This window comes from Anopheles darlingi, chromosome 3, assembly GCF_943734745.1.
Source record: "Anopheles darlingi chromosome 3, idAnoDarlMG_H_01, whole genome shotgun sequence".
Classification (NCBI taxonomy): domain Eukaryota; kingdom Metazoa; phylum Arthropoda; class Insecta; order Diptera; family Culicidae; genus Anopheles; species Anopheles darlingi.
The window spans coordinates 13,881,467-13,906,657 of record NC_064875.1 but is presented as its reverse complement, the minus strand read 5'-3'; the positions used below and the strand labels follow the sequence as shown (position 1 = coordinate 13,906,657).

Below are 25,191 nucleotides of genomic sequence, written 5' to 3'. Positions count from 1 at the left end.
GGTGTTTTATGGAATGGCGAAGAACTGACTGTCCCTTGTCCTGCATAAAGATGATGGTACAATACAGGTTACCGGTGCAGAATGTGGAGTTGATTCTCGCGGAAACACTTGTAACTACTACTTCCGCCAGTTGCATCAATAATGAAATGAGCTGTCAAAACGAAACGCCATTTTCCAAGGGGTAGTATACAGCCCAGCACAAGTGCTATGTCGTAAAAGTAAGGTAGGGATAAACATTCAACATTGGAAACGCTACACCTTTCGTGCTGATTCCTTGGCGATCCGCCGATCGAGAGGAACATCTCGCGGTGATCCTTCTCAGCTGGGTCTTGGGTAAGTAATCAAGAATTTTAATTTCTGCTCCAACAGATCGTTACTCTCCCCTCCGACATCATCAATCGTAATAAGCTGTACACCCAAAAAACGTTACGAGCCGGAGTTTAGTACATAAAACGTTCACCGTTTGGCTTATTATCACTTTGCTGCGGCGTCCCGACGACGACATTAACGAAGTTCGGCAGAGATCAGTGTACTCGTAAAATCCCGACGACGACGACGACGACGACGACCGATAAACCATTCTATCCGGGCACGTCCGTCGCTATCGGGAGCATATTTTGGGCAAGCGTGATGCTATGCGGCGGTACAGACGCGGCGGTACGAGACAGTGTGTCTCAAGTCGCTTTTATGATATTTCGAAGGTGCCATGCAGAAGTTGGTTGTTGTTGTTGATGAGCTCATGGTAGCCCAGCCTTTATCATCGTGTTGTTGTCTAGCGCTTTCGAAAGAAAACTGGGACACCATCACCACCTAGCTGACCTAGTGTGTGTGTGTGCACAGGAAGGACGAAGGAAGGAACTGAACCATCCTGTCCAGTAGTGAGTCGAGCTAAGGATAGCTGAGGTGCTGGTTGGAAATGAAGCCATCAATGGGCATTTTCGACCGGAACGACACGTCTTTCATTAGCAATTCCAATCATGTCCATCCGGTGGCTCCTTCCTACATCCCGACCATCGTAAGGACAGCCAACCGTACGCCCGATGGTTTGCTAGAATGCTTTGCTCCGACAAGTGTCCGCCGGGCATGCCTGGGCGATTGTGGTGCTTGGGAAATTAGAAGCGCGTGAGTAAGACGAATCGTTGGGTGAAGATCCTAGAGCATAGAAATCGCTTGGTGGCATCTCATGTCACGGACGGATGGTCCAGTTTTATCTGCCTTTTAATGCCACAAAATGGCGTGAGTTCGCTGCACAAGTACATCCCCCCCGGTATGGAATGTAGCTCTTTGACTTGAGGATTGAACATCTTTATCCATTCCACCCAGCATTCCACAGGGCTGGCTCCCGTTACTGTCCTGTCGACCAGCAGCAATACTACTCTCTCTCTCTCTCTCTCTCTCTCTCTCTCTCTCTCTCTCTCTCTCTCTCTCTCTCTCTCTCTCTACGGTGCCTCGTTCGTGTCATTTTAATTTCATTTTAACTTCAATCTCCAAATACCTCTCCCGCGGCAATAAAGCCCCAATCCCCGGAGGGCTCCTAAAGCCGGCGATGCGTGCACCGCCGGGCCAAACCGTGCGAGCAATAAATCTTTGACGCAACGAGCCTTCCCAACTAACTTCCCATTCGTCACACGCGCGCTCTGTCGCCGGGAAGAAGCATCGAGAGGAGAATAGGATACCCGAAACCTTCGCGGCGAACGCGAAATTGCAATCTTACGCAAAGCAGCTCTCCGAAGGCAATCCATCCATCATCCATATTCCCGGCCCGGCCAACAACAGGGCACCGGGAACGGTGTAAAGGGACTGCAGGATCTGGGAATATCGTTCCGGAACTTTTTCCAATTTCAGCTCCACGGCGACCATGTAACTTGGACCAGTGCACCGACATTTCCCGTTCCCCAAAAAAAAAAAACCCGACGAGTGCAGTGGAAGTTTGTTACAAATTCATTCGAACCATCCAACCAGGACGCTTCTTCCTCCTTCTGCCTTCCGCTTCTTCTTCTTCTTCCCAAGTGCGTACCAAAAGTGGATCCCGCGACAAAGAAGAACCGGCGGCTGTTCCCGCCGTTGTGACGCGAGTTGCCATTCTCCGAACAGGTTTCCCCATCGGATTCGTTCGCCGCGTTCGCGGATGTTAGTTCGTCGTCAGTGCACAACACCACCATTCGACACAGACGCGATACACAGAGACGGTGAAGGACGTTAAACATAAAATTGACATTCACGAAACTCGCTGCGGACTGCTGTGTGTGGGGTAGTCTCACACGGCTAAGACGCTCGTGATGTGCCCCGGACAACGACATAGACGGTGGTGACGGTTTGGACGGTCGGTCGACATGGTCGGTCAATTTTGGTGCCCCCTGCTCGACGCCACTGGTCGTCTGGTGGGTGAGTTGGAGTTGGAGATTGCAATTCTCCGTTCTCCGTTCGTGATGGTGCGATGGTGTGCAAAGCGTACTTTTTCAAGGTGCATCTGAGCAGCTTCCGAAACGTTTATTGCACTTATTCTTGCTGCTAGATTAAATCGTTGCATAAATGAATTGCTTGAAGTCAGCACCCCCGTTAGGTTAGGTGCATGGAGGTCAATTTCTGTTTCTTGTAAACCAAGCGTGAAATCAGTGTTACAAGTGTCTGTGAAACTTTCTGTGCGCTTTGGCCAAGGAATGGCAAGTTCAATTTATTCGCTTGAGTAAAGCAGAATGTAGCGTTCATTTTGGCTGCTCCTAATGCAGGTAATTAATGAAGACAAGAGCATTAAAAATAGATGAAACGATAGGTCAATCGACTACATAAACAAACTATCAATCGGCTGTGTAAATCAGCGTCATTGAGGTGCCTCCTGAAAACATATACCTACCAGCTGCAGGTCTGTTCGGGGGTTTTCACTGATCAATGCTGAGCTCATTCTCACCAAACACCATCCCTGCATAGAAAACTAGAAACCGGATGAATTCAATTTTTCGCCCCCGGGGGTTGCACGGATATAAATTATGGCCGCTTGATTACCCCATTACGGGTACGGCATGAATTTTGCGAGCGAATAGATATTAACAAATCGCGTGCACTGCGGCACGGTACCAACTCACGCACCAGCTTCCACGCCCACACCACCACCACCACCACCACCACCACCCCTTGTCAACTCGTAAAATATTCATAAACATTTTCAATCGATTCACTCATTAGCCCTCAACAATCGGCCTTCGGATCATCATCCCTCGGCCTCCATCCTCACCCCACCCCTTCGACGATCCCTTGGCACACCGACGCACCCGAACATTATTTTGCCATTTCGTTAATTTGATTCACTTAACGCAAACACACAAATTCATCCTCGAGGTTCTCGCGAAATCGTCGCGAGATCGTCCAATGAAAGATGGGATGCTGTTAAATTATAAATTCTGGCAGCTGGGAAGTTGAGTTTAAATTTACCATTTCACGGACCCATCATCGCGGAACCGCTCGCTCCCTCGCTCGCTCGCTCGCTAACTTTTCCGCTTCCCCCGCTCTCTTGGCTGGCGATATAATTATCCGTGGAAAAGCGTGTCCCATTGTCCCGGGTGGTCCGATTCGATCCGATTCGTGCTACGAAGGAACGAACGATTCGTTCGCACGGACAAAGTTCTGTCCGAGATTTCCGCGAAGACGGTCCAGGGATAGCAGCATAATCGGATAGACTGTAGCGCGTGTTTTGATTTTACGCATTTCAACACCCATTTTCCTTTGCTGCTCAACTTTAATTTACGCGGCGTGCCAATTATTATTTTAAAAAGCAACTTTTTCGGGATTTCAAAATGGAAATCAAACCTCCTCCTTACAGCGCTCCAGCCGGCTGCGGCCGGCAGTAGCTGTCCGAATAAAAAAGAAGCACAAGTCATCTTATGTTGTGCACGATATGCGAAAACATTTATCAACACACAACACTTTGTAATTCAAATCATCCTGCCAAACAACGTTCCTAACATCCGGCGGCTGGCTGGGTGGCTGGCAGGCGGTGTTTACCAGCGGCCAAGATGCTTCACAACCTGCTCATAAATAATACAACAAGATGTTGCTCCAGCAGCGCGACCGTACCGTCGCCCGGCGCGTATCGAAAGCATGGATCCACATTATGTATCAAACAGCTTTAAATCGTTCGACCGGCCACCAGGCCGGGCGGTGGGAAAAGATTGTACCGCGATAGCGCAAGTTCCCGCCTCGGCACAACCGTCCCCAAAAACCGGCCGTAAAAAGCGGGAAACGTACGCGCGAGCGTAGAACGTGAAAAGCTCGTGAAGCTCATGGTCACCTAGCACCCCTCCCCCCGGCGTCGTCGCATCGATTGGAGATCGAGATTCCTGCGCGCCGTTAGTGGAGAGAGAAATATTTCCAAATTATCTAGAAATATGTAAATGGCGGAAGTCTGAAGCTGTCCCCAGCCAGCTGGTCGACCGAAACAGGATCAACTGTTGTGGAAGCAAGTGTTTAGTTATTTCCTTTTTTGTTCCAATGCCGCCGTCGTGCACGATAGGTGGCCGGTGGGATGGGGGAACTGGAAGAGATTCCACCGAGCAACGGTCCACCTTCATTTTTACCGGACTGACGCTTCTCTTGGCCGGCGGTGTTTCGTATTTCAGCCAGCCACCACAACTGCCCCAAAGGCCCAGGGAAAGCTGCCAGTGCTTTTACTTTTTATGCTAATTATGTTCCATCAACCGCCTTGAAAAGACAATATTTCCAGAAAAAAACGAACCGCCTGGAGGGTGCTGAAACATGGACTCTGTACTTAGACCGTACAGCACATTACAGGCCCAGCTGGAGCCCGAGATGTGTTTTTGCTCATTTGCATTGGTAGTAGCATCCGGAGTGATATTTGAAAAACGGAAAAAAGTCAGGAAAAATAAATGTGAACATTTTATGTAGCTGACACTAAATTTACCATGAAGCGTAGATGTTTTAACGTAACCTCCAACATTCTCGTAGTTTACATTCGGTCCTCACTTTAACTGAATAAAATATAATACATTTAGACCGTTCTCAGTCGAAAAGAAAATGAACCACCGAATGGCAACGGCAAAATAAATAAACGGAAAACCCAAAACGTAAACAGTGCAGGAGTTTGCATTTTCACGCGGTTCGCTCATAAGCGGAGCTTGCATAATGATTTTCCAATTATGTATTGCAGCCTCCTGGGTTGCGCATGGGTTTTCGCATACGGGTCAAAAGAGTTTTTCGCTCTAAAAATCGCACCCGCTCAACATGAATGAATGCAATGCGTCCGAAACATGGGCGCCTTCCCGCCGGTTGGCTCCGTGTTTTCCAACATTCGGTTCGGTTGAGCTTATATTTATCTTCGCCGGTGTTGCGTGTTTTAAATGATGGGGAAACATTACCGACAAACAGACCTTTCTGACCGCACCGACCACACCAGCGCACAGCACTGCACGGTATGAGCAAAATGTGCTGGAACGTTATGGGGGGAAAAAAGCTTGTTGGATAAAGTATTCCTTCCATGAATTATGCTGGCAGAAGAAACAAATATATGTAAAACCAACATTAGCACTTCTCCATTAAGCCATTGCTGGATGGAATGGACCATTTTTCTAAAATTCATTTTTAATAAAACATTCTTACGCGCATAATCGTAACCAGGGAAGCTGAACTATATTACAAAACATTTGCCGGGAAACAATTCGCGAATCTCAACTCTTGGTGCGCAAAATTGGGTCCTTTACTTCCCTTTGCAATCCGAACCGTTTTCCGGCTCGACCAGTCAATACTGCGGCTTGCCCGGCTTGAAATAAGCTTTGACCGGGTTTATATTGTGGTAGAAAAAAAAATCCCAAAACGAACACGACAGCAAATGGATGAATGGGCAAATCATAAACGACGCAGACTCTCGGTGTGGTCTGGTGTGAGGACGCTTGGATCAGCAGAGGCTCGTCGTCGTCGGCTGGAACCATAAATTCGCGTCACTTTTACGGCTCGTAAAGATTCCCGCTATTGCACCGGAGTTGGTGTCTGGCAGGCCGAGTAAGGCCAACGATACGCAATGAACCGAATCCTGAATCCTGGACGAACGAACCGGGAATCATCCCTCACGTTCGGCTCGCCCTACCACCCCCAGGGCAGGCACGGCAGGGTGGGCGCTGGAACGTTAAAGACCTTGCCTTGTATATGCTATCGACATTCCCCCTAAACGGTTGGACGCGACAAAAAGGGAGGGGAATGGAGTAGAAAATGGGAGGACGGACGGTGGCGTGTGAAAAAAGCTGCATATAAATCATAAATTTTATTATCATTTCCGGCCAATGAGTAGGAAGGATGACCTCCCCCCCCCGAAAACTGGGACACCCTCGACAGACAACATCAGCACAGGGCCCTGAGGAGGGAGGGGCAAGTGGCTCCGGTGCGTTTGGCGCGTTTTTGCAGCACCCGGACACCCAAACAGGGAAAAGAAAATATAATGCAAGAGAAAGCAGGAAAAGAACCTCATACAGCCCCATTAATCTTGATAATACTTCTTGATTGGTCCGGGTGTGGGCGATGGGGGAGGAGTGGTGGTGTGATGCGTGGAAAGCCGAAAAGCAGCAACAACAAAAAAGAAAAGTAGGAAAACCTGAGAAGTTCGCAAAACTCGGTGGTCCCGGTTTTGCTTTCGCTGGCAGCATTCGTTCCGGCTGGGCGCTGGCTAGCCGCGGAGAAGAATTATGTCTGTTTACGATGGCTCATTTCGGTGGTGGTGTGTTGCCGTTAGCTATCTGCCGGCACGTGGCAGTATATTGATTTAGTTAATTAAAGCGGCGCAAGTCCATCAACGGCTAAGAGGCGCAAATTAATTTGCCGTCAAAGTGGGAAATTATGGATCGGGGCAGGCGAGGCCTGGGTATCATCGGTCTTGCAGGAACACGTACATGATCCCCGAATTATGTTTTAATTGGCTTTTTATGATTAATTTTTGTAGTTTTTTTTTTGTGCATGTCGCATACTCTTTTGAAAATGATGCTGATGCTGGACATCCGTGATATTTGTACTGTTTGTTGTATAGAATTAAACATATTTTAAGAATTTTTAGTTAAACACGTATTACGCTAATTAGTGCTTTAAGAATTGCTTAGCGAACACGGTCAAATATTAAAGTCTTTCTCGTCCTGAATCGAAACAAGAAAGATACCAGAAACAAGAAAGATACCAGACAGTAGCACGGAGGAGTAAGCAACAGAAGAATCGCTTAAAAGTAGAAAACATTAACACCATTTCGACCATGAAATGTAATCCATCAGCACGGCATTCACGTGTCCAGTTACGGCAGCATTACAAGGAACAAGGTGAAGATCCTTTTTTTTTCGTCCAGGGGTTGTCACGTTCACGTCCGTCCCCGCGTTCCTTAGCTGTACGCAAGCCAACCAACCTCATCATCATGAGTGTTGAATGTTTAAACATATATTCCAACCATAAGCAAGCCACAACACAGAAGCGCATAAAGCGCAAGTATTGTTTCTGGTGTCTGGTGGAAATCGAATGCTAGCTTTGGAAAATTAGCTAAGGAAGAACTGTTGCTAGGGTACTTACAAAGAATTGCCGTAAGTCTGTGTTGCGATGACGACGGCGACGACGATGATGACTGCAACGACTGCAGCGACTACAGACGAACGACGAACGTCTAGTGACGGCGATCGAAACCACTCGAAGACACGGCGGCGCTAATCCTATTAGTGGTTGCACTAGATTGCTCGAGGCAAAAATTTCACGAGGACACCCCTTTTCCTACGCCACCCCCTCCCGCGTTTGGTTTCGGCTATTCGTTTCCTCTGCACACTCGCACACACGCACACACTTTTTGCTTCTACGCCACACCACCAGCACACCACGTACGATGCCGGCTAATTTGCATATAGATGCATCGTCGCTTGCACAGACGACGACGACGACGACGACGACGACGATCGGGACACGTTGCACTACGGTTCACCACGTTCACCTTTTGCACTTGCACACTCACTAATATTTCACTGGGATTGTATTTCACTACAAAGACACAGAAAAAAACACGCTATGTTATGCGATATTTCGTTCCTTGCTTATTTAATCGCTTCTAAAAAAATTTACCAAAAAGTTGGGAATATTAGAAGCGATTTATGTTCACTGCGACTGATATTGGACTAACGCTAGCGTCGACTAACATCACTAAGGCGATGGTTACTTCGATGCTCGACGTGCTCCAAGATTGCAGCTGCCGATTGCTATGTTCACCTGCCTGTATGTGTGCTTTCAAAAGTACTAATTTCACCAACGCACACTGGGTTTTTCTGGTTACATAAAATCCATCAAAATCATATACCAAAGCTACAGCAAAGCTAAGCAAAACACATCCCATGAACTGCAGCACCTGCCTACGGGAACGTTCCGTAGGCTGTGTCACGAATGCCTAAGTAAACAACCGAATTTTCCATCCTTTGCATCCCTTGCGTATAAAAGCAATCGCACCCCCCGCGGGCACGCACTCACTCAGACACGTTTTGTACGATGGATTTTGTGCGATTCTCTTTTTTTTTCTCCCCCCTATTCGAAGCATACATACGTAAGGATATGGAGTCCTGTTTTATCATAATCTTTATTTTCAATAATGTCAACGGTTCTCTCGGGTAGTATACACACACACAGACTCAGACACCCTTACAATCACAGGGACATACTCTCCCTCTCTCAGCCACTTACTAAGAAGCTACTCTCACTGCTGTAGTAGTGCGTTAGTAGCGTAGAAGTACATGATGCCTGTTCCAGCAGGGAGAGGGAGCTCTATGCTGGTGCCACTTCTCTCAGCGCGTCACCGAGCAAGAGGCGTTCGGTGAATCGATTTTTACGTTCAAAACTCCCCCCCTGGCCGAGATGCACAACCGATTCGACCGAACGCTAGCGTAGGCTGGTTGCGGCATGTTATGTTCGCATTCCAGGGACATGTTCACAGCATTTTTCTTGCTTTTTTTTATCTGGAGCTGTCTAGTTGAACTTTTGTGGTTGCACTGCAAAGCTCGAGGACGGTTTTACGGCCATAGCCTTACGACGATATGGCAAACCGGAGAGCGCATCGTGAGAGCCACATAAAAAAGTGCGGAACGAAAACAGAGCATCACCGTCACGCAGTGCGCCAGGATACGAGGGCCGCAGAATTGAATGCTGCTGCTGTGTGAGGCTTCTTGTCGTTTCTTGCGGCGTTTCATCCCGTAGATTGGTCGTGGGCAATGAAAATCCCATCACTAGTGGTGATGCTTGATCATTTACTTGACAAAACAAGACAATTCTATGGCGAAAGCACACTCCTTGATTGGATTTTCTTCACAATTCCCACTGAGTGCTGGCGGCACATCGTTGACGATTGCAGGAAGGCCAACTCCTTTGCCAGGCAGCATGCTGGCTCTGTTGCACATGCTTCGACGAGTGGATTCAAGCAGCCCTTTTCTGACACATCGCACGTAACATATTCACCTGCTGGGTGGGTAAAGCATAGCTTCACTGGCACACGCACAGCACGCGCATAAGCAGCAGTAGAGTAGCACGGCGGTACGTTCAGCAGTAGGATCACCACTTCAACGCAAGCCCGGAGCACAGCCCCGGAATCACACACACGACACGACTTTTCGCTTGCCGACCGAAAACTGGGGGAGCTTGCTTGAGGAGGACCCCAACGATGGCCACTAGACACCTTTGGCGCTCTCTTAGCCCCACACGATCTGTGGCGGCTGGCGCGAGAGAGAGAGCGCGAAGAGCGAGATTGTGCTCCAACCTTATTGTTTTGGTTTCCCACCATTCGCTTCCTCCGCTCTGCTCTGCTACCATCCACAATGACAACACACGAGCTTACACGGCCACACAGTGTGGGCGGGGGGGGGGGGAAGGGTGCAGCAGCGCGGCTGGTGGAGGCGCCACGAATTGCGTACTCTCGCCGTTGTTTTGGATCCAACTTCCCCTCTCGCAGTATAAACGCCCCAAAACGCGTTGGTGTCTCATTCATGATTTGTGCGCTCGCTTCGGATCTGCTCGCTTGGCCTCTCTCGCTCTCTCACGCTTTAATATTCTCTAGAAAACTCCCTCCCGTGTACGGTGAGAGGGAGAGAGAGCCTGCGCAGTGGAAAATGCGAGCGCGATGGTGAGTTAGATTTTCCGGAGGTGCGAGCGCGTCGCGCAAAAGCTTCTCTGGACCGGTACAAAGCTCCACGATGTGGCGCTTTTTGTGTTGGAGCCGTGCTAAAATGGGGCCACCAAATTCGTCTTCGGAAATATTGCCGAAATATAGGATTTTGTTTGGTGAATACGACGGGAACAGGGCATTCCATCACCTTACTGCAATAACACAGAGATATCGACTAATTAATCATCTACAGTTTAAAGATTATACAGGTTGCAGCAAAATGTATAGAGTAATAAGAGTTGTTAATTCTTTTACTAACAGCTGCACGTCAACGGCTTAAGATACTTACTAAGAAAAACCTTTTATGATCCCAAAAACGAATTGCACTAACGAGCTCGTAAGGCAATTAAATCGGATAAAAACATCTTATGATCTAACAATATGTATCTAACAATATGTATGAGGGTATCATAATGTTTTCATCATTAACAATCCCCAACAAGCCGAATGCGAGCGTTAACTTGGAATAGGAAAGTAAAAATCATGTAAAACCGGATGACCAGATTGCCAAAGCCAGAGTGCTAAAATACACCTTGAAGTTACCGACCGGAACAAGACGTTAAATTACTCATTCGCGCGATGGGTACGGTTCGTACGCCCATCCCACCCCCTAGGTCACAGTAGTGGACGGGGATAGAGAAACGCAATGTTACGAAGGAGTCGGTAATGGTACGGAAGAAAAAAATAAATATTTTATTTAACACAACTGTCACTTTTAACGTAAATTTCGACCTGCTCTTCTGAACCTCCTGGAGCCGGTCGGTGGCAGACTAGTGCTTGGGTGGTACTAGGGCGGCCTTCACCTGCTGCGGATGCTGATGGTGGGCACCATGGGAGGGAGCAGCATGTCGCGCCGACGGAACGGGCACCTGGCGCGTAATGTGATGCAGCGGGACAAAGTTGCGCTTCTGATGAAACGAGTGATGCAATGGGTTCAGCTTGGGTGCGATGCTTTTTGGGATCAGCTCCCGGTAGTTCTTCTTCGGCTCCAGTGCTAGCTGTTGCTGGTGCGAAGCGGGAATGGGGTGCGAGTGGGATGAAGCGGTGCGTGGATAGTCAACCGTCACGTGCAGACGCTGATTATTGTACGGCATTGCGGACTGGCGTTGCTGATACTGCAACTGCTGCTGTGCTGACGCTGGTGACGATTGATGCTCCTGATGCACTTCCTGGCTACCGACATTGTAGCCCGACTGTACCACAAACTGCTGTTGCTGCTGCTGCTGCTGAGCAGCCGGTCGGAACAGCTGAGTGTGGCCAGCGGCAGGTGACGAGTGGTAATGCGGCTCTTCCGAGTGCTGGTACTCTACCGATGCTGGCGGATGCTGATGGTAATACTGTTGGGGAGGCTGCAAATGTTCAGCAGAATGTTCCTCACGGTGCACAACCTTCAATCCGTGGTGGATGATATTTTCGTTTGGCGTCACGAGTGCCACATAAGATCCTTGCGTTCCTGGAGCGGCTCCAATGGAAATCATTAGCATAGCCGCCAGCAACTAAAACCAAAAGTAGCGTGCGCATTACAATCAGCGAGTTGATTCCATAGTTCCGCGCAGGATATCCACGTGGTTTGAATGTCTTACCGAAGCGAATGCCATTGTGCTTTTTAGTTAAGTTTTAAACAAGGTAAGTGAGAAAGGTGAAACAATTTTTGGTCAACCCGGAAGAGAGACGACAGCGAACTTCACCGGAGAGTGTTGAAAGTGAACTGATGGTGAATTTCGTTACGTCCGGTCGTTTTTATACGCAAGCGGGAGTGACAGTGGCATCGTCTTTCAATCGTATCAAGTAGACCGCCGGCCAAAGCGACGTTGTAAATCGTGTTTATACAACTGTCCCGTGGTAGCTTAATTGTGCGAAACGTGGCCACTTCCCCGCCACACGATGCCAATTTTCGTTATCAATTCCATAAGCTTTATTACAGTTTCGTCCGAAGAGATGGATTTGAACGTAGAAAAGTTTCGGCCGTTCGTTGGTGTTTTAACAATCCAGCTTTGCGTAACAGGTTTCCAACTATTGGAACACAGTGTGGTAGCTATCGGTAAATTCATTCTTTCCCAAATGGTTGCAGGTTAAGTAGTATTTTGTTAAACTTAGAATTCGCTCGCTTAGAAAGCTCGTGTGCAATCTAAAAATATTGTACCATTTTGGTAATATTGCAAGATTAATCGCTAGTTGATAGCAAATACTAAAAATATTACCAACACTAGTCGAATGACCTTAAAGGATACACAATATAATGTTTGACCAATCCTATAAGTCATAATGATTGTTTAGACAATATTCATAAGCAAACTAAAGATAAAAAGTACTCAAACAACTGCCTACTCATCTGTGCTTATGTGAACTATACCTCTTCTATTTGAGAATCCCGCCAACAATGCAATTGGCAATCACCAACACCTTTTTCTGTAGGCTGTGGATGGTATAAGTTACACAATATGAACGATTTTCACGGCAAAAGAAACTGCAAAAATCAGTTACCAAGAAAAGTATAAAATCGAAATCGCGCCACTATGTTTCATCCAATCGTGCATCATCACTCACTCGGAACACAATTCGCCACAGCAAAGACATGAAGGTAAGTTTCAAATTCATACCGACACCAAATTTAATCAAGATACTCCTATTCATCCAAATGTGCTGATTACAGGCGTTCATCGTATTCATCCTGGCGCTGGCTGTAGCCAGTGCGGTGACAGACACCGATTCCAAGAAGGAGAAGCGCGGCCTCTGGGAAGAAGGATCTCATCAGGAGTCGTACGAAAGCCATGGTTATGACAGCCATCAATCTCATGGATACTACGGAAACGATTACTCCGAGAAGGAAGTGAAGCAGATCATCACGAAGAAGGTTCCCGTTCCATACCAAGTTGAGGTGGAGAAGCACGTCCCAGTGGAAGTGAAGGTCCCATACCCAGTTGAGGTCGAGAAGAAGGTCCCAGTTGTCGTAGAGAAGAAGGTTCCAGTGTACATCGAGAAGAAGGTCCCGGTCCATGTCGATCGTCCGTATCCAGTTGAAGTGAAGGTCCCAGTGAAGGTCCCGGTCTACAAAAAGGAATACATCGAGGTCCCGAAGCCATACGCAGTTCATGTCGAGAAGCCATACCCAGTGTACGTGAAGCAGCCAGTGTACATTGAGAAGCAGGTCCCAGTGACGGTACACATCAAGGAACACCAGAAGAAATCGTTCTGGGGTTAATCTGTTAAGAAGATTGTTAAGGACATCTTGTTAAATAAATGGAACGTTAAAAGTGATCTATACAAGTTATTCATTTGAACATATGTAGAAATTCAATCATTTGTTTTCTAAACCCATCACATTGAAGCTGTGTCTGTTTTATGTTATTGGATAAGAAAGAGAAAAAATCATTAAACAGAATAAAATAATTTCATATCGGAAAAGGTGCTCTTAAAATTGGTGCTCAAGAATATGAGTTTGTTGCGCAGGTAAGGAACATTTTCCAACCATTTTCTAGGTTGACTCTTAAGATAGTAAAAAAATGTCTCTCATGCTTAGATGTTATGCGTCTTGCAATCCTAATTTCTATGATCACCGTTACTGTAAAGTATAAGTATGACTATATGTTGGCATGTTTGGTATGATCATGAGCGATTAAAACTGGGTATAGCATCCATTCTGTAAATAGATTCTTATTTGACCATTAGAATAGCACTCTCATGAAGTATTGAAATAAATGAAGAATATAAAAACTGAAGAAGATATGAACTCTTTCACTCCACAATTTCACTGTAAAACCTGATCATAATTGCACATTTTTCAAGACCAGAACATCTAGAAAACTTATCGGCGTAATTTATATCTTACTCAAATAAGCCATAGATAATGTGTACAGATTTATCCACTGCTTGTGTCAAGCCAAACTACACAATCGTTAATTTGCCTACAAAAAACATGCTTATGTGTTTCAACAACATTTATAAGTGCATTTTTGAAAGATAAATTGTTAAAGTGTAAAGCACAAACTCTCAAGGTGGCAGACGTATTGCATTGATGCTTCATTGGTTTGGTTTTCGTAAGATCGCGTACTAAAGATGGAAGCAGGCAAACAGCCAATTGCTAAAGATGGAAGAAGAAGGAGGACAATAACGCATTCGATTGATGAAATAAGCTTCAAGACGGACGATATAAAAACTCGGGCCAGCGGTGTAGAATCATCATTCCATTGTGAGCTTTCGATCGTACAGTACATCCAACTGGTAGGCAAACATGAAGGTAAGTTCCAAATTCATATAAAAAATCGAGGCACTCCTACTCATCCAAAGATGCTGATTACAGGCGTTCATCGTATTCACCCTGGCTCTGGCTGTAGCCAGTGCGGCGACAGACATCGAATCCAAGAAGGAGAAGCGCGCCCTCTGGGAAGAAGGATCTCACCAGGAGTCGTACGAAAGCCATGGTTATGACAGCCATCAATCTCATGGATACTATGGAAACGATTACTCCGAGAAGGAAGTGAAGCAGATCATCACGAAGAAGGTTCCCGTTCCGTACCCAGTTGAGGTGGAGAAGCACGTCCCAGTGGAAGTGAAGGTCCCATACCCAGTTGAGGTCGAGAAGAAGGTCCCAGTCGTCGTGGAGAAGAAGGTTCCAGTGTACATCGAGAAGAAGGTCCCGTTCCATGTCGATCGTCCGTACCCAGTTGAAGTGAAGGTCCCAGTAAAGGTCCCGGTCTACAAGAAGGAATACATCGAGGTCCCGAAGCCGTACGCAGTTCATGTCGAGAAGCCATACCCCGTGTACGTGAAGCAGCCAGTGTACATTGAGAAGCAGGTCCCAGTGACGGTACACATCAAGGAACACCAGAAGAAATCGTTCTGGGGTTAATCTGTTAAGAAGGTTGTTAAGGACATCTTGTTAAATAAATGGAATGTTAAAAGTGACCTATACAAGTTATTCATTTGAACATATGTAGAAATTCAATAATTTGTTTTCTAAACCCATCACATTGAAGCTGTGTCTGTTTTATGTTATTCGATAAGAAAGAGAAAAAAATCATTAAACAGAATAAAATAATTTCATATCGGAAAAGGTGCTCTTAAAATTGGTGCTCAAGAATATGAGTTTGTTGCGCAGGTAAGGAACATTTTCCAACCATTTTCTAGGTTGACTCTTAAGATAGTAAAAAAATGTCTCTCATGCTTAGATGTTATGCGTCTTGCAATCCTAATTTCTATGATCACCGTTACTGTAAAGTATAAGTATGACTATATGTTGGCATGTTTGGTATGATCATGAGCGATTAAAACTGGGTATAGCATCCATTCTGTAAATATATTCTTATTTGACCATTAGAATAGCACTCTCATGAAGTATTGAAATAAATGAAGAATATAAAAACTGAAGAAGATATGAACTCTTTCACTCCACAATTTCACTGTAAAACCTGGTCATAATTGCACATTTTTCAAGACTAGAACATCCAGAAAACTTATCGGCGTAATTTATATCTTACTCAAATAAGCCATAGATAATGTGTACAGATTTATCCACTGCTTGTGTCAAGCCAAACTATAGAATCGTTAATTTTCCTACAAAAAACATGCTTATGTGTTTCAACAACATTTATAAGTGCATTTTTGAAAGATAAATTGTTAAAGTGTAAAGCACAAACTCTCAAGGTGGCAGACGTATTGCATTGATGCTTCATTGGTTTGGTTTTCGTAAGATCGCGTACTAAAGATGGAAGCAGGCAAACAGCCAATTGCTAAAGATGGAAGAAGAAGGAGGACAATAACGCATTCGATTGATGAAATAAGCTTCAAGACGGACGATATAAAAACTCGGGACAGCGGTGTAGGATCATCATTCCATCGTGAGCTTTCGATCGTACAGTACATCCAACTGGTAGGCAAACATGAAGGTAAGTTCCAAATTCAATCTTTAAATTTAATCTAGACAGTCCTACTCATCCAAAGATGCTGATTACAGGCGTTCATCGTATTCACCCTGGCTCTGGCTGTAGCCAGTGCGGCGTCAGACACCGATTCCATGAAGGAGAAGCGCGGCCTCTGGGAAGAAGGATCTCACCAGGAGTCGTACGAAAGCCATGGTTATGACAGCCATCAATCTCATGGATACTATGGAAACGATTACTCCGAGAAGGAAGTGAAGCAGATCATCACGAAGAAGGTTCCCGTTCCGTACCCAGTTGAGGTGGAGAAGCACGTCCCAGTGGAAGTGAAGGTCCCATACCCAGTTGAGGTCGAGAAGAAGGTCCCAGTCGTCGTGGAGAAGAAGGTTCCAGTGTACATCGAGAAGAAGGTCCCGGTCCATGTCGATCGTCCGTACCCAGTTGAAGTGAAGGTCCCAGTAAAGGTCCCGGTCTACAAGAAGGAATACATCGAGGTCCCGAAGCCATACGCAGTTCATGTCGAGAAGCCATACCCCGTGTACGTGAAGCAGCCAGTGTACATTGAGAAGCAGGTCCCAGTGACGGTACACATCAAGGAACACCAGAAGAAATCGTTCTGGGGTTGATAATGGAGTTATATGTTAACTAAACGAATAGAAAGTTACTAGCTATAAATCCAACAATTAGCGGATTACCGTTGCTGTTCCTGCTCCATCCATTAGTTCGGGTTAAAATACCTTGGGTTAATCAAAATTGAAAGAATGAATTCTAGCAATTAGAAAATTGTTTTTTTTTTATTGTAGACTGCACATCTTAACTATCTCCCATGGAAGAGGTGACGTGCTGCAAAACATTGTGCGCTTAGATCTTGTTGAAGGCCGCAATATCAACCGACTGGACAAAATCTTCGAAGTCCTGAATCTTCTCGGTGAGCTCATCTACCGAGACCTTGTCGTCCTCGATGACACACATGATCTGCAGTTTGTGGATGCCGTAGCCGACCGGGACCAGCTTGGCCGCACCCCAGAGCAGACCGTCCATTTCCACGCTTCGGACGCTCTTCTCCATTTCCTTCATGTCCGTTTCGTCGTCCCACGGTTTCACGTCAAGCAGGATGGAGCTCTTGGCGATCAGGACCGGCTTCTTCGATTTCTTCGCATTGTATGCGGCCAATCGTTCCTCCTTCAGCTTCGCCGCCTCGGCACTTTCCTCCTCGTCTTCGGATCCGAACAGGTCCACATCATCGTCATCGGCGGCAGCGGCCGCAGCAACGGTGGGCTTAGCTCCAGCAGCCTGAGGCAGAGCCTGTCCACCCCACGCCGCACGTTCCTTGGCGTTGAACGACGCGATATGGTTGTACCAACGGAGAGCGTTCACGTTGGCGGCAGCCGGCGCCTTGCCGAGGGCCTCGAACACCGACAGATCTGCCTTCGACGGGACGTATCTGCAAGGAGAACGTACCGATTGCGGGAGTCAGTAAACTAACCTCACACTTGAGAGCGGCAACACCGTGCATTCGTGTATCACTTACCCCGAGATGTAGCTGTTGTCTGCGAGGAACTTGTCCAATTCCTTCAGTCCGCTGGCAGTCTTAACATCTCCGAAAGCCATGATTTCGCTGTGGTGTTGGCCGGGTATTCCGTGGAAAATATACGATCGATCGAGAGCACCGACGTGTGGCCTGCAGAATCCGGAAAGAAAAGAGCGACGAAAAAGAGACAACTCGACTGACAGCTGTCTGAAGGTGTCGCCGTGGGGTCTTTCAATGGCACGATGCAAACGAACTGTTTTTCTGAATTTATTTCATAAAAACTACTCCGTCTTCCTTTGTTCGTTGTAATCTGTAATTTGTATCGAAAACGCGGCAAAATTGTGCAAAAATATCTCAAAATCCTCTTTTGTTTGGATTGACCCGTGCGCTTCCGTTTGACATCTCACGCGCGCCTCTGTCAGTCAAAGGAGCCAACAAAAAAAAAGGATGGAAAACCCGTCGCTCGGTGCTGCAGATTTTTAGAAGAAGCGAAATCTCTAAAACGAAGACGATCAAATTAATTCGTCGGCCCCTGGCACACTCGCGAAAAGGTAACAATCTCCAGGTGTACCGTGTAATGAAACAAATGGATACCGGTTCGTGTGGAGTGAACAAATCGGAACGGGATGCTGTCCGCGAGTGGGTATTCGCGCAGAATACGAATCCCACGGTCTGGCCTGCTGAGAGAATCGGGAAAATCGTTCGATCGCACAGCGCGTGGAACGGACAGCGGTTTTCACACGAAAATCCAACAAAAACTGACCAGGTGTGCGGCAGCCGCAGGACCGCGACGACCCGCAGCCGCCAGCTGTTTCATGCAGGAGGCTTGTGGCCAAAAATTGCTGGTACACCTGGTGGTGGACTGTGTTTTTCGTGCGTTCTGACCAGATCCGTGATACCAAGGATTCCACGCAAGTGGCGAAAAAGTAGTATCCTCGGTGCGTTGCGTGTTTGTGCGTGCTGTTGTGTTTTCGTGGGAAAATCTAACGACCTGCGAAGCTGCTGGTCAGCAGAGATTCCGCTGAACGACGGTGGTTTAGCCAGCCAAAGTGAGCGGAATATTCCGAAGAAAAAAAAACCAACACAAAAAGTGGAACCACCACCTCGCGCAGCAGGAGCGAGAGAAAGAGAGCAGATGAGAGAGCGCTTAGCAGAAAAGCGCTTGTGCGTTGTGTATGGTGTCTTCTCTGTAAGCCCCCCCCCCCACCCACTCCTTCGTCCTCTTCAAACCCCTACACTTCCAGCAGCAGGAACGGTCGCCCCACAAGCCAAGGAACGGAAGCTGCTCCACTGCCACCTCGCTCAAAAATGCAGAACATCAACCTTCTGGTGCTGCTGCTGCTGATGCGGAGCGCCATGTGGAACCGCGAGACTTTTTCTGCTTCTTTTTCTTCTGTTGCTGGAACACGCTTGGTCACAACAGTCGACAGCGAGTTCGCCAATACCGGACGGACGGATCAGAAATGGTTTTCTGCACCGAGCAAAATCTCCTCTTCCTGCGGGAGCATCTCATCGCAGCATCCAACGCTCTGTGTATCTGTTTATGCGTGGGCGACGCTCCCTAGCTCGGGTCCCCGCGTTGGGCCACGCTGATTCCTGGCAATTTCCCACAATTTTCCTGCTACCAATTCACAACGGGATCGATGGCTCCTGAGTCAAAGGTTGCCAGCTGGAAAATCACAAAGCGCTTCTAGTTGGCAGTTGGTTGAGATTTTCGGGGTGGCTCCGTGCGAACCACCAAAGGGAAATTTTGTGTCTTTTTCCCTCGATTTCTGTCAAATTTTTGGCACCTTTCCGGGGCCGGGACCGTACGAAAACGGAAGAGAAAGATAAAAAATCTTGAAAATAAATTCAAGACACCACCCACCACCCCCCAGGCGGTTACCGATTATGTGGCATTTTCCTTTCCATTTTCTTCCTTCCTGGCTAACCTCTGTTCACATTATGCTGTTTACAGGATAGAGAGTGAGTGAGAAGAGAGCAAGAGAGCGTGCGGGTTGGGAAGAGTAAGCAAAAGGGTGCACCAAAGTGAACCGCTTCCATCCGCCACGTCCCCGTGCATCTTTGGTGAAGTGTGTGAATCTCGAGCTCGGGACTGGCGGTGCAGTGACACGCCTGATGCGGAGACTGGTGCTGTGATAATAGAGGGCAATCGTGAGTTTTTATCGCATCTCGCGACCGGCTTGCTGTGATTGCAGTGCTGTGCGTGCTAGGAGCCATCCCTACCAGCAACAGCAGCAGCAGCAGCATCCCATCAGCTGAGGCAGGCATTGGTGACGTGCGTGCGTGCGTGAAAAGTGTTGTGTTGTGTTCGCGGGTGCGCGCGCTCATCCGCTGACTCTGGGTGCTTTGTACAGGGGGCTTCAGTGGCCGGTCCGTACCTCCCCGTGCCCCCCGTGTACAGCGACAGGCGGCACCACCACCGTTGGTGCATCGGGCAAACCGAACGGAAATTCTATATTTATCGAGAGGGCGAGAGTGTGTGAGCAGTAGGCGGCGGAGCGGAGGCCAACCGAAAGGAATTAGACAAGTGAAGTGTCACTATTTTTTCTGGTTGTTTTGGTTAGTAGTGACCGCGCGGCCCCGGCGGTGCTGTGCTTCAACGATACTAGGTGAGCTCGCCGGCACACCAACCATCTACACGACAAACGCCGTGCGCTGGATCGCAGTGAGCGTGGCAAAGGGAAACGGAGCCGGCCGGTTGTGCTGCTGCTGCGAACGTAGCAATCAATGATCACGTAGAGAGCCACATACCAGTGGATTAGCATTACCCTGGAAGCTGGTTCGCTAGAACCCTCTCCGCCACACCGCTACTAGGGCTGGACACCCGAAGGACTCCCGCTGCAGATTGCCGGCACACACGCGGGAAGCATCGCGAAACTGGCCACCCGGACAACGACATCAAGCAGGGCGCTATCATGAAGCGGCGCAATGCCGACTGTGGCAAGATTCGACGGCCCATCAAGAAAAACAAAATCGCCGAACAGATTGGCAGGTGAGTTTCGGTAGCGGAAAATAGCACACCTACCGCTGCTCTTAAACTCTCAATGGCAGTTATTTAATTAAACTTCAGTTTCATTTTGCCGTGCGAGTGCGAAATGTGTTCAATTGCTCCCTCAACCACGCACGAGCATCGTTAGCATACGGTGCTAAAAAGCAAACCGCAAATGCGAAGCAAGCTGTGAAATTGCGAACATCGGCCACCCGGCCCCCCCGAACACATGGGCTACACGCAGATCCTATTGTAAACAAGTGGCGTATCGAGAGCAGGGAAACATTTCTTCTCCTAAAACCCCTCGGGGCCATTTTTGACGGAATGGGGATATCGTTGAATGCTTTTACGCGCCACAGCTTCCCGTGGTATGCATCCGATTGTGCATTTTGACATTGTGTATGCACCTCTCAACCGGTCTCTCGGCGAACGTTAATGCTTTGGTACTGGTGATGGCCACATCCTCATTGGCTGCAGTCCTTCTGGCCGTTTTGATTTTCAAGAGTAACCCACATCCGTGTGCCGTGTCCAACGACGGGAGGGAGGATGTGATACGTCGATCGATCGATGGCAGGAGGATGTTTGCAATCGATTAATTGTTATTTTACGATGGCCAAATATCCGGTCAGCTCCACCGGGCACACGAATGCTGTATTTCTCTCCGCGCGCACGTGTGTGTGTTTGTGTGCAAGTGCGCGTTGTTTCCCGATTTGCTCTTCTTTGCGCAAAACAACATACCCCTTTTTGGCCTCGTCGATCGATGGCGTTTCGGTTTTACGAATCGGTTCGATACCATAGCACTGGCGGTGGTGCGGAACGAACCGCAAAAACACCCAACGTGGCAGAAATGCGTACACGGTTGACACTGAGCATATCGACAGGCTGACAGGATGTGTCGTACGGATACTTGTTGCTCCATGCTTGCTTGGGTGGAAGGGTGGGCAGCAGGTTTTGCGTCTCTCGCATGGCATACGCATGATCGGACAGCGCCAAAGCCGCCTCCCCTTCCCATGCTCTGATACGTGTCCGTCGATATGTGTTGCCAAGGGCTTTCGCGGGTTTTCTTCTGGCTATTCCCAAGAGAAAACTGCCTGTATGTGTATTCGCGAGAGCGTGGCGTCCGATGTGTTTGTGTTTCATTTCCGACCGCCACAGCTTCCTTCCTGTGTCCCGATATCCGGTGCCCAGGCAGGATTCTTCGCAGATGTAATTTTCATCCCAATTTTCGCCTACATTCGATACGCCGGCTGTTTGCAAACAGCTGCCGTTGCTGCTACTAGCTCAGGGCACTCTTGCGCATATTTATCATTCCTTTGAGATTCCTTTCCCCTTTAATCGTTCCCATGTGCGCGCTGTTATGGACACAGCTGTTGTTTCGCTGGTTCCTTTTCTTTTAAATTTTTATGTCGATCGTTAGCTGCACTGCAAAGTTGTCCCGATCAGCCCAACGCGTTAATTAGCGCTCCATTAGCGGCTCTCTGTCAGCTTTTTTTTCTTGTTTACTCTGCTCGACATTTGCATAATAAATGAAGCTGGCGAAATGTGGTTGGTTCGAAAGACCAGCTGCAAAGTGGGATCGCTCAACTGTGATCCGCTTTTTTTTAGGATTTGCTTAGTATATTTGAACGGTTGTTTCAGCTACCCCGTGTAGTATCTGTTTATGTTTACCTAACGTGATCGTTGTTTTCCATGTTTCGCTTCAGCAACACTCTATTATACGTGAAATTCCTGCTACTATGGGCACTCGTGATAACAGCCGACTTTCTACTAGAGTTCCGGTTCGAATTCCTGTGGCCATTCTGGCTGCTGCTTCGCTCAGTTTACGATTCCTTCAAATATAAAGGATTGGTAAGATTGGCATACATGCTCGATTCAAACTATGGCACTGTGTTTGATGGTGACGTTGTCTCTGCTATAATGCTTGCAGGCGTTCTCGGTGCTGTTTGTCTGCATCGCAATTACCTCCGATCTCGTGTGTCTCTTCTTCATCCCCGTGCAGTGGCTCTTTTTCGTAGCCAGCACCTACGTTTGGGTGCAGTACGTTTGGCACACAGGTGAGTTGGTTGGAGTTTAAACGACGATCAGAACGCGTTTCTCATTGATCGTTATTTCATCAAATTTGCTTACATTTTAGATAAAGGTATCTGTTTGCCGACGATAATATTATGGATACTTTTCATATACCTTGAGGCGTGGATTCGATGGAAGGATAGTCGAAACCTGCCACATTTGGATCTCTGTCGGCCTTTTGCTGCTCACTGGTACTGATGCGGAAACAATATATGGTATACCATCCTATCCATCCTCACTGATCGCTTTGTATCTTTTGCAGCATCGGATACCCGGTAGTGACGATTGGGTTCGGGTTCAAAAGCTACGTCGGTTACCGTATCCGGCAGCGTAAACAGCGCGAGGTAGCCAAGGACAATGACTTCTACATGCAACTACTGCAGGAAGCCCTACCCAAGGAGGAATCGACGGTGCTCGATCAAACGACGAGCTCGGAGGGAAGCGATCAGCAACAGCAGAAGGATCTGATCGTCGTACCGACGACAGTGTCGTGCACGATAGTCAATAGTAGCCTGAGTACCAGTAGCAGTAGCTCCTCCAGCAGTCGAAGCGATACCAGCCAGCATCATCACCACAATCATCATCATCACCATCATCATCATCATAACCATCAGCAACAGCAACCGCAGCAGCAAGTTAATAATAGTAAGAATGCTCAAAATCACAAAACATCGAGCAATAGCAGTATAGCAGCCCAGTCGTCGAGTGCCCATGCTAATGGGCACGTAAGTAGCGGGAACGCCTCCTCCTCGACACCTAATAGCAGCTCCATGAACGGTGGCCTGAATCATCAGCTACCGGCTGGTCAGAACTCTTCCAAGCACCGGAAAAGTTTGGACAAGGAAAGTAGCAGTAGTAACTCGTCCTTTTCATCCAGCACATCTAGTACATCGAATGGCGTCACTAAGCCCAACGGTGGTAGTGGTGGTGGTGGTAGCGGTGGCGGCCCCGGATCTAGCGCTGGCAGCAATTTTTCCTACCATCAAACCAGCCCTATGCTACAACAAGGTAACGCTGGAAGTAACAACTCCTTTACAGCTGTCACCACCACCAATAGCATCACCGCCGCCACAAACACTACTAGTAGCAGCAGCACCAGCCCCAGCATGGTCACCGTTAGTACAAAGGAGTGCACCGTATCCTGTGCTCACGTAAACGGTAGTCTTAGAGATAAGGATACGAAGGATGTTTTTCCGGGTGCAAGTACGGCCACCACACAGCAGTACGGTCGTAAGGAAGGTGATAGAGAAACGGCACCTAGCTCTACGAGCGATTTCTCTTCGTCGTCTAGTGCTAATCGCTCAGCAGATAATGGCATGATAACGCACCACCACAAACCAGTCGGTAAACAGAATGGCCATGTACCTACTCTTGAGCAGCAGGCGAGTCAGCTGAATGGTGCCACTGACACGAGCCCTACGACGGGTACAACGGTTGTTCCCGTTGTGGAAGCTAAGAGTGGTCGTGCAGGGCGTAAAAACCGACTCAAGCAGCAACAGAAAGCAGCCGAACAACAGCTAGCAAACAGTGGTTCGGCGATGTTGAAAATATTTGCGACCCTTGGGCTAGCTTCAACGGTTACGACGACACTAACAACGACGACCTCGTCCACGGGTGCCGCCAGTAGCTCAGTGAATAGCTCAATGGCAGATGGTAGTACGACGGCACCATGCTCCAAAACTTCGGCCAAAACGGCTGCACTAGCAAGCAACAGTAGTGAAGCATACTTGGCCGGTCCAGGTAGTGCTTCCGGTGCCGGTGCAGATGCTAGCCAGCCGTCTGGAGGTACTGCGGTCAACAAATCATCCGCCAATGGTTTTGCAGTGGCTCCTCCAGTTGCACCCGTCGTCATTGTGCAAAAGGTGTGCGAGTCCTGTCCCCGACTAGAAGGTGACCTGAAGAAAGTGCGCACCGAACTGGCAGCGCAACGTCAAACGGAGAACGAAATGCGTCAGAAGTACGATTCCACCACAGGCAATCTGAAGGGATGTCTCCAAAAGACGCAGAAAGAGTACGATGAGCTTCAGAACAGGTAAGAGAACTGTCTTGTCTCACTTTCGGTGGGTTCGGTGACGGTAACTACAGTCGTGTATGTTTTATCCCCAGATACCAAGAGCTTAGCAATCAGCGGCAACAGGAACGGCAGAGTTTACAAACCGTTGAGCGGCGACTGGGAGAAGAACGACGGTTGCGCCAATCGCTCGAAGCTCAGCTCAACAATGAGCGGAAGCACCGCAAGCAAGCGGAGGAACGGATCAGTCGAGCTGAGTGCGGGGAGGCGTGTTTGGCGAAGAAACGACAGATGCAGCTCGAGCTGGATAAGCTCAAGCACGAGCTGATGAGCTGCGAGGATGCGAAGCATCTAGCCGAGAAGCAGACGCGCACTTTCGAGCAAGAGGTTCGTATGCTTCGTCATGGAGCAGCAACATCATCAAAGTCTAAGGCAGCAGCATTCTAAACCCGTTGCCTTTCATCCTTGCAGATGAGGAAATTCGAGCTACAGCTGCGGAATCGCGAATCACAACAAAACGCGGATGTACTGATGAGTGCGCTGGCC

The 25,191-nt window shown here is 48.0% G+C and overlaps 6 protein-coding genes across 9 annotated transcripts in view; 4 read left to right on the top strand and 2 right to left on the bottom strand.

Annotated features, from left to right (window-relative positions):
• LOC125956366 (beta-1-syntrophin) overlaps positions 1 to 9,612 on the bottom strand; it is a 111,350-nt gene extending 101,738 nt beyond the window's left edge. The window contains exons 1-2 of the mRNA XM_049688158.1: positions 9,463 to 9,612; positions 7,549 to 8,004 (exon numbers count right to left, since the gene is read on the bottom strand). The gene's annotated coding sequence lies outside the window, so the exon portion shown is untranslated. The remainder of the gene's footprint in view (positions 1 to 7,548; positions 8,005 to 9,462) is intronic.
• Positions 9,613 to 12,740: 3,128 nt separating this feature from the next.
• LOC125953264 (mantle protein-like) lies at positions 12,741 to 13,367 on the top strand. The gene is made up of 2 exons (XM_049682717.1): positions 12,741 to 12,746; positions 12,819 to 13,367. The coding sequence occupies exons 1-2, from the start codon at positions 12,741 to 12,743 to the stop codon at positions 13,365 to 13,367; spliced, it is 555 nt and encodes a 184-aa protein (XP_049538674.1).
• A 1,029-nt stretch (positions 13,368 to 14,396) lies between these two features.
• On the top strand, positions 14,397 to 15,014 carry LOC125953263 (uncharacterized). Its single transcript, XM_049682716.1, has 2 exons — positions 14,397 to 14,402; positions 14,466 to 15,014. The coding sequence occupies exons 1-2, from the start codon at positions 14,397 to 14,399 to the stop codon at positions 15,012 to 15,014; spliced, it is 555 nt and encodes a 184-aa protein (XP_049538673.1).
• A 1,030-nt stretch (positions 15,015 to 16,044) lies between these two features.
• On the top strand, positions 16,045 to 16,667 carry LOC125953261 (titin-like). Its single transcript, XM_049682714.1, has 2 exons — positions 16,045 to 16,050; positions 16,119 to 16,667. Exons 1-2 carry the CDS (start codon positions 16,045 to 16,047, stop codon positions 16,665 to 16,667), a joined length of 555 nt encoding a protein of 184 aa, XP_049538671.1.
• A 134-nt stretch (positions 16,668 to 16,801) lies between these two features.
• Positions 16,802 to 17,748, bottom strand: LOC125956370 (probable elongation factor 1-beta). The gene is made up of 2 exons (XM_049688163.1): positions 17,573 to 17,748; positions 16,802 to 17,485 (listed from the first exon to the last, which is right to left on the bottom strand). Exons 1-2 carry the CDS (start codon positions 17,650 to 17,652, stop codon positions 16,903 to 16,905), a joined length of 663 nt encoding a protein of 220 aa, XP_049544120.1. The 5' UTR covers positions 17,653 to 17,748; the 3' UTR covers positions 16,802 to 16,902.
• A 256-nt stretch (positions 17,749 to 18,004) lies between these two features.
• Positions 18,005 to 25,191, top strand: part of LOC125956365 (macoilin-like) — a 10,473-nt gene continuing 3,286 nt past the window's right edge. For 2 of the 4 annotated variants that reach the window (XM_049688157.1, XM_049688153.1), the window contains exons 1-8: positions 18,148 to 18,338; positions 19,530 to 20,567; positions 22,268 to 22,412; positions 22,492 to 22,618; positions 22,699 to 22,825; positions 22,897 to 24,666; positions 24,741 to 25,032; positions 25,117 to 25,191. The exon at positions 25,117 to 25,191 is cut by the window's right edge and continues 115 nt beyond it. In XM_049688157.1, the coding sequence (XP_049544114.1) occupies positions 20,491 to 20,567; positions 22,268 to 22,412; positions 22,492 to 22,618; positions 22,699 to 22,825; positions 22,897 to 24,666; positions 24,741 to 25,032; positions 25,117 to 25,191 (2,613 nt within the window). In that variant the 5' untranslated portion in view covers positions 18,148 to 18,338; positions 19,530 to 20,490. Of the gene's footprint in view, positions 18,124 to 18,147; positions 18,339 to 19,529; positions 20,568 to 22,267; positions 22,413 to 22,491; positions 22,619 to 22,698; positions 22,826 to 22,896; positions 24,667 to 24,740; positions 25,033 to 25,116 lie in introns of those variants that run through there. The other 2 variants (XM_049688155.1, XM_049688156.1) reach the window with 2 other exon arrangements.